The 13975-nt window shown below is 34.5% G+C and overlaps 2 protein-coding genes across 24 annotated transcripts in view; both read right to left on the bottom strand.

The window, feature by feature from the left end:
- LOC126705329 (MADS-box protein SVP-like) overlaps positions 1 to 13975 on the bottom strand; it is a 151523-nt gene that overhangs the window by 51692 nt on the left and 85856 nt on the right. For 11 of the 23 annotated variants that reach the window (XR_007648247.1, XR_007648251.1, XR_007648252.1 and 8 more), the window contains 2 exons: positions 5920 to 5973; positions 4754 to 5361 (listed from right to left, as the gene is read on the bottom strand). Coding sequence is in view for 9 of the 23 variants with exons in the window: in XM_050404247.1 (XP_050260204.1) it covers positions 5921 to 5973 (53 nt within the window). In the remaining 14 variants the exon portion in view is untranslated. Of the gene's footprint in view, positions 1 to 3033; positions 3972 to 4753; positions 5362 to 5919; positions 5974 to 13975 lie in introns of those variants that run through there. The other 12 variants (XR_007648246.1, XR_007648249.1, XR_007648253.1 and 9 more) reach the window with 6 other exon arrangements.
- The window catches only part of LOC126705325 (MADS-box protein SVP-like), a 95216-nt gene that overhangs the window by 66900 nt on the left and 14341 nt on the right, over positions 1 to 13975 (bottom strand). Inside the window, exons 7-8 of the mRNA XM_050404234.1 lie at positions 13716 to 13754; positions 13498 to 13628 (exon numbers count right to left, since the gene is read on the bottom strand). Of these exons, the coding sequence (XP_050260191.1) occupies positions 13498 to 13628; positions 13716 to 13754 (170 nt within the window). The remainder of the gene's footprint in view (positions 1 to 13497; positions 13629 to 13715; positions 13755 to 13975) is intronic.

Here is a 13975-nt window from a genome sequence, read left to right as displayed (position 1 = left end):
TCAGGTGAAAACACTTTTAGGAAATGGTTTTACAACCTTTTGTGTGTTTAGTAGCTACAGAAAATTCAATCAATCGGAAATTCAAATACATGTTGACCGTAAAATAACCCCTCTCACCTGTAAAACCATTTCCATTCTTATTTTACCTTCAACGAATTTTCGGAAAATACACACCCGAAGAGAGAGAGCTCAAGCACACTCCACCTGAAGAACCTAAGCACATCCTCGTTGGTAAGATCGCCGTCCTTGTTCAAACCCATCCTTGCTGGTGATGCCCAGAACCACCCCTCGACACACGGCCCCGCTGTCGCATGCAAGCCACTCCGCTGACCCATCCCTTGTCCTTGTCCTCCGCCGACCCATCCCTCATCCTCGTCTTCACCGACCTACCTCCATCGACCCATCCCTCGTTCGAACCAACCCATACCTTCAAATCAAGTTTTACAGATTGAAAAGTCATCGCCAAACACAGATCGGAACCTTGTCATCTCGTTCTCGTCACCACTGAAGCTCGTTGTCAACGCCAAACACAGATCAGAGCCTTGACCCGATTTCAACCTCTCTCGATCTACCACGCTCTTTCCCTCAATCTCTCACTCTTTCCTCCTCCCCCTCTCTATTTGACCGAGTTTGAAAGTTTAATAGTTTTATTTTGATTTTTGTTTCTTTAAAAAGTTTACACCTTGCAAATTTCTATTATAAATTTATTTGGAAGCTGAGAAAATGGTTGAGAAAATGTGAGAAACCAATAGAAAATTTGTATTTTTCAGGATGTTACCAAACACCTGAAAATATTTTCTAATACAATTTTCAAAATGCAACCAAACACTAAAAAAATATTTTTCTTTTCGGAAAATATTTTCACCTGAAAATATTTTACACTTAGAAAATATTTTACATTCAACCAAACGCAACCTTAATTGATATTTATTTTTTAATGTTTATAATAGAGATATCTAATATTCAAATTTCATCATACTTTTTAAGATCTGCAATTCCAAACATGATTGTGTAATGGCTGTAATGGTGTTTGGAGCAATCATGTCTGTTGCTTGCAGTGAGTTAATTAGATGGCACTGCATGTGTATTGAGAGCTCCCCATTATAGGCAACGGCATTGCCATAAAGCCCAAGTGTTAGTCCATGTCTTGGCGCTTGGGCTATAAATGCCACCGATTGTGACAGACATGCTCATCTGTGATATTACAAGCTTTTGACAGTTTATAAGGAAATTGTTGAAAACTATTACCGCGTTTGCGAGTCTTAGTAGGGTTAACGTGGCCTTGGCTTGGGAAAGAGTCCAGAAAACATGGCTATTACGTTAGGGTTTTTTTATTTAATTTTTTTTATGGGATATTATGTTAGCGTTTGTTAACTATTATAAGACGAGTACTGCTCCGGATAGATTCATAACATTTTTTTTTTATAAAAGTTGAGTAGTTGATAAATTTTTAATGATTCTAATCTAAATTTATCATTGGCATCATTTTATTAAAGTAATTCTTAGGTACTCTCGAAACACAAAAAAATAATGATTTCTCTTTTCATATTCATAGTAAAATCCACTCATTAAATTTATAATGAGATTCACCATAAATATGTGAAAAATAAGCATAATTTTTCTGTATTTTGAAAAAATATAATTTTTTTTCATTTTATTATTACTATTAACTACTTGTCATCTTAACGGTTATAATTTATAAAATATTTTGTACAAATCTTGGAGACGTTTGACTAATTGTTATAACTTATACGATGCTATTTGCCCGCCATTACCGCAATCCACCTAGAGCATCGTGCTCCTAGATTCGGAGAACTACATGAACTTTTTGCGTTTTAAAGGTTAAGGGGCAGCACGGTCCTCCTCAGCTTTAATTAATTATTTCTCAATGCAATCTCACTTTTTGCACGTTCTGTTTCTTTATCAAATTATAGATTTTTTTTAAAGTTTTCGGTTAATTTATGCCCTTAAGCGCATGTAATATCAAATTTTTTATGAAATATTAGATAAAAAGCTGTCAATCAATTAGTTACTTTTTTTATTTTTTCATAAAAAATTTCCTAAAATGGTTTGTTAGTGTTAACATATGCACTTTAAACATATGTTAGTAAAACCTTTTTTAGAATACAAAAATAATTTATTTAACTAAAATTGAAAACTTTTTAATGAAACTATTATATATAAAACAAAAAATTAGTTGAAACAGTACAATGAAACCATAAATAGTAGTAATAAACTAATAATAAGCTAAACTTGTAAAAAAAAAAAAAAAACTATTTTTAATCAAAGTCAAACGCAACTTTAGAAAAGAATTTTAAAACAAAATTAAAAATCATTCCCTTACCACCAAAAACAGAAAAAGAAAAAAAAGAGCAATGCAGCTAGCTCTTTAGCCAAGCAGGTATAGGTCGTTTTTTTTGATAGCTACCCATCAGACATCAGTCTATCACACACTGACGGTAGCCGACATTTACATATTTATGGTTTCAATTTCCAATCAGAAACATAATTCAGTTGAGCGCAGGCCACAGCACTCTCTAAACATTTAGATAACAAGAATATTCCATTGAGACAAATAAAAAGTGGTGTATATATTACATCATTGTGGATTGGGAAATTTTCAATCAATTGCAAATTCCCATGTACCATCTTATGTATACTTGAGAATTGCTTATTTATGTAGCTTATTTACTTAGTGAGGTAAAAAATTAAAAGCTAGCTTAATTTTCAAAAAACTAAAAATAAGATTATTTGAAATAAAATTAAAATAAAAAGTAGTGTAAAATCAGCAAAAAAATACATAATTTAATATAAAAAAAAAAACTAGTTTTTAATCGATTGTCAAACATACACTATAATATGTTCAAAATGGTTAATTATAATGTGTCACGTACTACTTAGTGGATCCCACTATCATTATTCAAAACCAATAAAATATTCCAAATGTCATCGAATAAAAATTACAAAGTATACCTGAAAGCCAATCACATGCCGATCACATGTTAATATTTTCACTTAAAGTGTCATGAGTGGTCTAATTAAATGCTACCATGTGTTATTTTAAATTAAGACAATTTGCCTAATCAAATGGCGATGTCCATGTGTCTCTTTGAGAACTCCCTCCATTTAAATTATGAAACATGTCATCAATCAGAGTCAATCATATGCCATTAAACCTTCTCAAAATTCTTATAAATAGAGACTCCCATTGATCTTGTAGGATGACATTCATAAGTCTCAAAACTCTGCTAGAATCAATCTCTAAAGCTTGTAAGAACTTCAAGAATTTCAATTGCTGAAGGTCCATCAAATTCCAACTCCAATGCCACAAAGAATTTCTACATCAAAATCTTCGAATACGAAGAACATTAATCCCTCCAAGCCTTAAAGTTCTACTAAAATTGAGTTTTGAAGCCTCCAAGAATTTCAATAATTTCAAGTTTCGAAGCTCTATCAGATCAAGCTCCAAAGCCCTAAAGAACTTCTACATCTAGATATTCAAATTTGATGGACATTCATCCAAATCATCCTTCCAACTATCAAAGTTCTACTGGAGTCAACTCAAAGCCTCTAGAGACTTCAAGTACTCTATTCCATCAAAGTTTTATTGGATTTAAGCTTTAATGCCTCTAGAAAATTCCACCACAAATCTTCAAAGACAAAGAACATTCAAATTACATGAAGAATGAGAAATCTCTAACAAGCGCACAACAAGATATTTATTGCAATTCCATCCCAAAGGAGAAGATAGAGAAGAGAATTCACCTTATTGGCTATAATGACAGTGATCGAGCTAGAGACATGGATGATAAAAAAAAGAGTACCAGTGGTTTTGTATTCTATTTGGGTGATACTATATTTACATCGACTTCTAAAAAGTAAAGCTGAGTATGTTGCTGCTACCTCTAGTGTTTCAAATGCAATTTGGCTTAGAAGTTTGTTGAAGGAGTTGCAAAAGCTACAAGAAGAAGCTACAAAGATATTTGTAAACAATAAATCAACACTAACTCTTGCAAAGAATCTGGTCTTTCACTAACAAAGCAAGCACATCAATACAAGGTATCATTTTATTCGAGAATGTATTGCTAGAAAGGAAGTTCAACTTGAGTTCGTGAAATCACATGATCATGTTGCAAATATCTTCACTAAACCACTAAAGTATGACACCTTCTACAAGCTACAAGCCTTACTTGGAGTGATAATGAAAACAAGTTTAAGGAGGGACGTTAGAAATTAAACTCGTTTTTAATTAAAATTTCATTACTAACTGTGAGTTTAATAAGTTAAATAAATTGCAACAAATGCATGTGGGGGGTTTCTAGAAGTTATGTCTGGGATTTTATAAATATAAAAGTTTAGAAAATAAATGTAGTTGGAATTAAGAGGATAGATGGTATAGTATATATAACCGATGCATCAGAAAATTTCAAAGCAAGAGTGAAAGAAGAGAAATACAAGTGTTAAAGAGTTCTCTTACACTTCCCTCTCCACACTCTCACCCCTTGTGGCCTTGTGTGTGCTTTGTGATTGAGTAGCGTGAGTATTTGGGAGTGCAAGTGAGAAAAGGGCCACTGATTATTCCAGAGTAATCCAGTGTCCACTTCTCAAATGTAGTCAATAAAGTCATAGCAGCCACCATGCACAGAGTTCTCCTTTAGCCAGATTTTGTTCTATTTATGGGTATGTGAGCAGTTTCAACAAGGAATAGAGTTAACTGATTCCTGTAATAGGATCGTGTAAGAGACTTAGACACTCGACATGCAAGAACTTTTTATAAATCTGACGTATTGTCTTATTTCCAGAGCAACATTCATTAGCTGCATGAGCTGTTTAGTTTACACAAACTTCTCACAAATGGAGACCCACCCTTACCAAGATCAGCACCATTATGTCCACGACCTTCATTCAAGTAGAAACTGCCTGGTATTTCTAACCCCCTGCATATGTGAATCTCGTGCATAACCCTTGTGCAAAGTTGATTTAGCCTCATTTCTAAGGAATTAGCAGGCATTCTAACCATGTCTAAAGGGAAATTTTAATAATAGCCATAAAGCCCTCAACTTTTGTTTATTGGGTAAGGAAAAGAGAAATTTAAAGGAAAAAAAGTTTCAGAAGAGTGGCAGTCCTGTTTATAAAAGAATGCTGGGCATCTTCAATAATCCATTCAACGTGTGAAGCATAAAATGCACTTTGTGTTAGCCAAGCGATAAACATTTCTGCATTAATATTGTTATTTACCTCAAATATATGACACATGCAAAAGGCTAATATGCTCCTGTAGGCATGTACTTCATCTTGCATGCTCATAGGGGCACGAATGCCTCCACAACGACTGTGGCCGATGACTTAAATGTTCACAACCTGCAAAAGAAATTATCCTTTCACAAAAAAAAAGAAAAAGAAAAAAAGAAGCAAACCCTCCTCAAGATTTGTTGCCGAATAGCTGCCCATTTTGTTTTATATTTTAGATGCTAAACGTAGAATTATCAAGTCATTGAATTTATATTCTTTAACTTTTCAAGAAACTTATCGTTCAGGAAATTGAAAAATTGGTATGGTTATGATTTGATAAATACTTTATGTTTAAATTCAGATTCTTAAACGATTTCTAATGAATTTTTGAAGGAGAGATATACTTTCATTTCTGAAACTTGTTTTCCAAAACACAATTTCATTCTCTTACTCGAATTTATACTTTATAGTTTTTGTAGGACTTTGGACTGTACTTCTCCATAATCATTATTTGGCCCTGGCACCCTATTTTTATGATGACATTTTATTTCCAAGTGCTTAGCGAATTATTATGTCACCTTGGCCACCATCAATAAAACAACATACATGAAACGGCATCTAGGATACATAAGTTATGAAACAAATTAAGAAGCCTATGTACTAGAATTCTAGGCACAAAATACATACCTCAAGAGAATTTACAGCAAATTCTAATGCCACATTTATTTCTGAGGGTCCACCCTGCAAAAGCAAAGAAGGAATAAAAGGAAGGGTAGAAAACTTGAAATACTTCGTGGCCTCAATTTTTTCTACTGAGAAGCAGACATTCAAAATAAATGAAATGCAATGTGATATGCACCTCAAATGGGAGAACCAAATTAGCTACCTTTCGGACCATGAATGCTTCTCCTGGTTTAAATCGTCCAATTTCTCTAAACAGAATATCACTTCTCTAGAAATTCATGGAAATTAATAAGCATGCTATTAGTCTCACATCTGACTCTTACAACTGTTCTAGGCTTCTAGCTGAGCTGGTTCTAACTTTAATATAACTGAAGCTGATCCACATTGTGTTTTTGTGTTTGTGTCAAATAATAAAACTCCAAAGCCACAGAACCACCCCCCCCCCCCCCATCCCCCAAGAGTCTAAAAATTTCATAGTTCACATGCAGAATTCGAAGAATCAGAGATGTTGCAATTGTGCCCTAATCTTTATGTAATGTCATCATTTCCAAGAGGTGTTAATAGCCTTTCTCATTCCAAAGTACTAAGAACTAGTGAAAACCCTTCATGGATCAAGTTTTTGTTTCTATTTTTAGTGATTTGAATTCAATTTTCTATGTCCCAAAAGTGAGGGGGAAAAAAAAAAAAAAACCCATTTTTCTCTATTTCACGAAGAACTTTAAAAAAAAGGGACTTAAAAAAGTCATTGACATTTGATTTATAAGTCTTATAGCTAGCCCTAACATGTTAAACGAAAATTTTGATGAGTTACTTGAGAGTGAATACCAAACTACATACATATGACGCAGTTTTGATATGTAAGCATATAATTTAAAATGTAGCTATATTAATTTACTTTCATTTTTTTCATACATATATATATATATATATATATATATATAGAGAGAGAGAGAGAGAGAGAGCCCAGACAACTACTGGTGAAAATGGCTGAAATTTGTGAAGTACAGGTCTTGAATTTTCTTTAGCGGCGATGGTTAAGATAATACATGCATTTTATAGGTCAAGGAAGACTATGAAATAGAAGAACAATTTACCCTAGAAAAATTCAATAAAAAGAAATAATAAAAACACAGTGGGACCATATTATATTATGAATTATGATATTATTTTTCCCAATTTATAGCAAGAATCTGTATTCCAAAATTATAGGAAGCACACGAGTGTTATATGATGGAGCAAGATTTACTTGAAAGTATACATTAACAAATTTAGACCTTAAACCAAGTGTACTCAAAAGCCCCATTCTTGATAAAGAAATGTGAAGGCGGACATGTAATACTTCAAAGGCAATCACACATAGATAAACAAACCTATTGCAGAATTGTGATTCAATTTCATGCCCTGAATTGTCATCAAGAACTAGAACTATGCAACTTAAGGAACGGAGCAAACCCTACAAACATAAGCACACTTGTCAAAGTATAAATATATATGTTGTTTAAGGATTACCATGTCATCGATATTGGAAGAAATTACTGGAATTACTAATACTTTTGCTGCTCTTCAAGCATCTGAGTTCCAGTTCATCTTATGCAAATTATCAATAGTATGTCTTGCCAAGATCAGTCTCTACTGTACAAGCAACCTTTCCCATCACCTTCTACTTTACTTTCCATTGAAACAAATTTGATTTATCCATAAACATGATTTAGCATCCAAAATTTACCACATACATACTTTCTTTGAATCAACTGATGGAAATAAATTGGTCTTACAGAAACTTAATTACAACTCTGAGCTAGGATTTATATTTACTTCGACATGACTTTTTTTTTCTTTTATATTTGAGAAAAGGGAATCCATGTATGCTTCTTCATCTTCACTATACTTCAAATTCATTTACGGAAAGGTAGCCTGCAAGACATAGAAACATGCACTAAGGCAAACGGTTTCTCTATAGTAGCAGCATGCATTTCTTGGCATGCAGTCAATGATGAGATTTTTTTTATTTTTTATTTTTTTATACAAGATAGAAATTCTACTCTAGTCTAATCTAAGTGTATATGTATATGAAGCTCCCTCTTGGAAACTTGAACCCCGGTCCTTATCCCCCTACACCTCACAAGCACTTATACTTGTGGAGTAACCATCGCAACAAGGGTATGCGGTGGTGTTAATGATGATAGTTAAGTTGTTACACAAACAAACAAATTGTTCAATGATGAGTTGAAAGTGACATCACCTTGTGGTTGCAACCATTAATTTCGGCACTAAATTTATCTTTCAATACCAGATTTACTTTAAAATGGATTTAAGAATATATTGTTAGAAGTTTAACTTGTTTTTAATTAACCTTTCATAAATAAGTGGGAGTTTCATAAGTTAAATGTAGTGGGAGGTTTATTGATGTTATGTGTGGGATTTATAAATGTAAGAGTTAGAAAAATAATGTAGTGGGAGTTAGAGGTTGGATGGTATACTATATAAACCTATTCACCCGTCAAGTTCTATGCAAGACTTGAAGAGAAATACAAAACATTAAAGTGTTCTAACTCTTCCCTCTCCACTCGCTTCCTCAATTGAATTTGTGAGTGTGAGTCTCTTCTATACACTAAGTAGCGTGTGAGTGTTTGTGAGAGTAAGAGAGGAAAGGCCCATCAATATTTTTTGTTTTATTTCCAACAAAGTGGGTATCAGAGCCAATCAGTTCATGGTGAGAATGGCTATTGCCAATAGGATGGTGTCATTCCAATTTGCTCGACTTACCAAACAAAACTTTGAAAATTAGAGTATCCGAATGAAGGCGTTGCTCGGATCCCAAGATGCGTGGGAGATTGTGGAGAAAGGTTATGTGGAGTCACAAGATGAAGAATCTTTGACTCTAAACTAAAAGGAAGCCTTGCAAAAGGCTCGAAAGAAAGATCAACAAGCTCTTACGTTGATTTATCAAGGTTTGGATGAAATCATGTTCGAGAAAGTTGCAAATGCAACTTCATCTAAGCAAGCATGGGAGATTCTTAAAAAATCTCTAACTGGAGTTGATAAAGTGAAGAAAGTTCGCCTTCAAACATTGAGAGGCGAGTTTGAAGGTTTGCCCATGAAAGAATCTAAGGGCCCGTTTGGTAAGAGATTTCTAGTACCGTTGTTTGTATTTTTTGGAAATACGTGTGGGTGAAAAAGTGTGAATATACGTATAATATTGTTTAAACACTAAAAACTGTTGTTTAAACAACAATAACAAACGGGTCCTAAATCTATCTAAGATTATTTTTCAAGGGTGTTGGCAATTATAAATCAATTGAAGAGATACGGTGAGAACTTGGATGATGTCCGTGTGGTAGAAAAATTCCTACGGTCATTAACTTCTAAGTTTGACTATATCATTGTGGTGATTAAGGAATCAAAAGACTTGGAGTCAGTGGCCATTAACCAGCTCATGGGATCATTACAAGCCCATGAAGAAAGGCTTAATAAGAAGAAGCAAGAACCTTTGGAGCAAGTCCTACAAGCAAAGCTCACCTTGAATGAGAAAGGGTTGCGTGGAAGTAGCCAAAGAGGCCGAGGACGTGGACATGGTAGAGGGAGAGGATCTGGAGAAAGGAATGGTCAAAACTCTCCCAATTATGAAGAGAGGGGTCAAAGTTCACAATCCACAAGAGATCATGGAAGATGAAGTTTCTCAAGAACATACAGAAGAAGGTATGATAAGTCTAACATTAAATGTTATAATTGTCAAAAATATGGACATTATGCTTCTAAATGTAAAAATGCCGCTGACACTGTTGAGGAGAAAGCTAACTATATTGAAGATAAGAATGAAGAAGTGGAGCCGACTTTATTGTTGGCATACAAAGAAGAAGACAGAGAAGAAAATGGTGCGTGGTATCTTGACTCTGGTGCTAGCAACCATATGTGTGGGAATAAAAGGATGTTTATGGAGATTGATGAATCGGTGGTCAGGAATGTTACCTTTGGTGACTCATCCAAAGTTTCAGTGAAGAGGATCGGTAAAATTCTTATCCGTTTAAAGAATGAAGATCATCAATTGTTTTTGGTGTATATTGTGTGCCAAGCATGAAAACTAATATTTTGATTATGGGACAACTCCTTGAGAAAGACTATGATATCCAATTGAAAGATCGCAGTTGCTTAATAAGGGATCATAAAAATAATGTGATGGCTAATGTGCCTATGACAAGAAATAGAATGTTCTTGTTAAATATTCAACATGATGTTATTAGATGTTTGAAGGCTTGTTTTAAAGATTCTTCTTGGCTTTGGCATCTAAGATTTGGGCACTTAAACTTTGGAGGACTACAATTGTTGGCAAAGACGATGATGGTGAGAGGATTGCCTGACATTGAGCATCCTAACCAGCTTCGTAAAGGATGTCTCCATGGCAAGCAATCAAGGAAGAGCTTTCCAAAAGAAGCTAGTACAAGAGCAACCAAGTCATTGCAACTTGTTCATACTGATGTGTGTGGACCTATCAAGCCTTCATCACTTGGTAAAAGTAAATACTTTCTTCTCTTTATTGATGATTTTAGTAGAAAAACGTGGGTTTAATTTTTGAATCAGAAATTTGAAGCATTTGGTGCATTTAAGAAATTTAAGGCATTTGTAGAAAAGTAGTGGCCATGAAATTAAGGCCTTAAGATCTGATAGAGGAGGCAGATTCACATCAAATGAATTCAAAGAATTTTGTGAAGCAAATGGGATTCGCTGCCCTCTTAACAGTTCCAAGGTCACCACAACAGAATGGTGTAGCAGAAAGAAAGAATCATTCAATTCTTAATATGGCCAAAAGCATGTAGAAGAGCAAGAAAATGCCTAAAGAATTTTGGGCTAAAGCTATAGATTGTGCAATCTATTTGTCTAGTCGTTGCCCCACAAGAAGTGTACAAGAAAAAACCCCACAACAAGCTTGGAGTAGGAAGAAGCCTACAGTTTCCCATCTTTGTGTATTTGGGAGCATTGCATATGCACATGTACCAGATTAAGAGAGATCCAAGCTAGATAATAAAAGGAAGAAGTATGTGTTCATTGGCTATGATCCAAGCTCTAAGGGCTATAAGCTTGAGCACTAGAAAAGTCATTGTTAGTCGAGATGTGGAATTCAATAAAGAAGACACATGAGAATGGAGCAGCCAAGAAGAAGAGAAGTATGATTTCTTTCCTCTATTTGAAGAGGAAGATCAAGGGAATGAAGTTCAAGAAGAGCCTATCACTCCACCTCCATCACCAGCAGCATCATCTCCCACTCATGAAAGTCCATCATCGTCATTACTAGAAGGAAGTTCTAGTGAAAGACCAAGAAAAATGAGAAGTCTCCACGATCTTTATGATTCAACAGAGATTATAGATGGTTTAACACTTTTTTGTCTATTTGCTGATTGTGAACCTACAGGATTTGAAGAAGCGGTGCAAGACAAAAAATGGAGAGATGCTATGGACGAAGAGATCAAGGCAATAAAGAAGAATGATACATGGGAGCTTGCAACTCTTCCAACTAGAAAGAAGACAACTGGTGTAAAATGGGTGTACAAGTTGAAGAATGCAAAAGGAGAGGTAGAGAGATAAAAAGCAAGATTGGTGGTGAAAGGCTGTAGTCAACGACAAGGTATTGATTATGATGAGGTATTTGCCCCAGTTGCTCGTTTGGAAACTATACGATTGCTAATTTCTTTAGTAGCTCAGAATCAATGGAGAATTTTCCAAATGGATGTAAGATCCACATTTCTGAATGGCTAACTTGCGGAAGAACTTTATGTTGAGCAGCCTATTGGCAATGTTGTAGAGGGGCAGGAAGATAAAGTTTTGAAGTTGAAGAAAGCTCTATTTGGCCTAAAACATGCACCAAGAGCTTGGAATAGTAGAATTGAAAAATATTTCCAAGTTAATGGGTTTTCTAAATGCCCACATGAACATGCGCTTTATTGTAAAGTACATAAAAATGGAGATATCTTAATTTTTTGTTTGTATGTAGATGATTTGATTTTTACAAGCAACAATCCAAGTATGTTTGAAGACTTCAAGAAAACAATGACTAAGGAGTTTGAAATGACAGATATTGGACATATGGCCTATTATCTAGGCATTGAAGTAAAGCAAATGGAGGATGGGATTTTTATTTCCCAAGAGGTTATGCAGAGGATATTCTCAAGAAGTTTGAGATGTTAAATTCCAATCTAGTTAGCACCCTTGTAGAATGTGGAGTGAAGTTATCAAAGCATGACGATGAAAAGAAGGTTAATCCAACATTCTTCAAGAGTTTGGTTGGAAGTCTCAGGTATCTAACATGCACAAGACCAAACATTCTTTTTGGCGTTGTACTAGTTAATCGTTGCATGGAAGCACTGACGATGACTCATTTGAAGACTGCCAAGAGAATTCTTTACTAATTAAAAGGTACACTGGATTATGGACTATTGTATTAACCCTCTAAAGATTTTAAACTTGTTGGCTATAGTGATAGTGATTGGGCTGGAGACACTAATGATAGAAAGAGTATTACTGGTTTTGTATTCTATATGGGTGATACTACATTTACATGGATGTCTAAGAAGCAGCCAATCGTGACACTTTCCACTTGTGAAGTTGAGTACATTGTTGCTACCTCCAGTGTTTGTCATGCAATTTGGCTAAGAAATTTGCTAAAGGAGTTGCAGATGTTGCAAGATGAAGCTACGAAGATATTTGTGGACAATAAGTCAACACTAGCTCTTGCAAAGAATCTAGTCTTTCATGACTGAAGCAAACACATCGACACAAGGTATCATTTTATTCAAGAATGTATTGCAAGAAAGGAAGTTCATCTTGAGTTTGTGAAGTCACATGATCAAGTTGCAGATATACTCACTAAATCACTCAAGTATGACACATTCAACAAGCTACGAGCCTTACTTCGAGTAATCAAGAAAACAAATTTAAGAGGGAATGTTAGAAGTTAAACTTCTTTTTAATTAACCTTTTATAAATAAGTGGAAGTTTCATAAGTGAAATGTAGTGGGAGGTTTATTGAAGTTATGTGTGGGATTTACGAAAGTAAGAGTTAAAAAAATAAATGTAGTGGGAGTTCGAGGTTGGATGGTGTATTATATAAACCTATTCATCCGTCAAGTTCTATGCAAGAGTTGAAGAGGAATACAAAATATTAAAGTGTTATAACTCTTCCCACTCCACTCTCTCTCCCTTTATTTAATTTGTGAGTGTGAGTCTCTTCTATACACTAAGTAGTGTGTGAGTGTTTGTGAGAGTAAGAGAGGAATGGCCCATCAATATTTTTGTTTTATTTTTAACATATAGTATGTTAGTACTTAATGTAATGCTAAATCCAGAGAAATAATTAAACCTCTGGACAGATTTCTTAGTTTGGTCAAGTTCCTCTATTGAACCACAACTACATGCTTTAGTAAATATAAGGCCCATAAATATTGAGGTTTGATGTAAATATGCTTGGATTGAATCCTAAATCTTATTTCATACTTCATCCAAAAACACCCCCCCCCCCCCCAAAAAAAAAAAAAAAAAAAAAGAGAAAAAGAGAAAACAATTGAAATCAATGGAATTTTACAAACTTACCCCAACTTGAGAGAAGTGTCTGAACTGTCATTGTCTTGAGGAGGATCAGATGAGTTGCAAATATTGCTGATTGACTCAGATGACAGACCTTGTTCAAGTATATGTGTTTGAGTGCTAAACATATTCTCCATCTGTGGAAGAGACATTTTTTATGACTGAAATAGAAAGGAAAAAATAGAAAACAAAATAACGAAAAAAGAAAGAGAGAGACCTATTACCTGTTTAAATCGTTGGTTTTCTGCCATCAGTTGGGCTTCCTGCATTAAAAGAATATGATGCACAGAAAATTATTAAGACATCTTAACCTTAAACACAAAATACAATATAGTATGCTATATGTAACAAACTTCTTATAAAGGTCCATCATAAGAAATTGATACCCTTTTATGGGGCAGTCACAATTGTTTTAAGTCAGGTTATAGGCTAAACAATTTAACATCCAGTTCTGAAATTATTAGGACAATAGTTTCAACTAAAG

This window comes from Quercus robur, chromosome 11 (genome assembly GCF_932294415.1).
Source record: "Quercus robur chromosome 11, dhQueRobu3.1, whole genome shotgun sequence".
Classification (NCBI taxonomy): Eukaryota; Viridiplantae; Streptophyta; class Magnoliopsida; order Fagales; family Fagaceae; genus Quercus; species Quercus robur.
The sequence above is the reverse complement of the archived record's forward strand: the minus strand, read 5'-3'. Positions and strand labels throughout refer to the sequence as shown.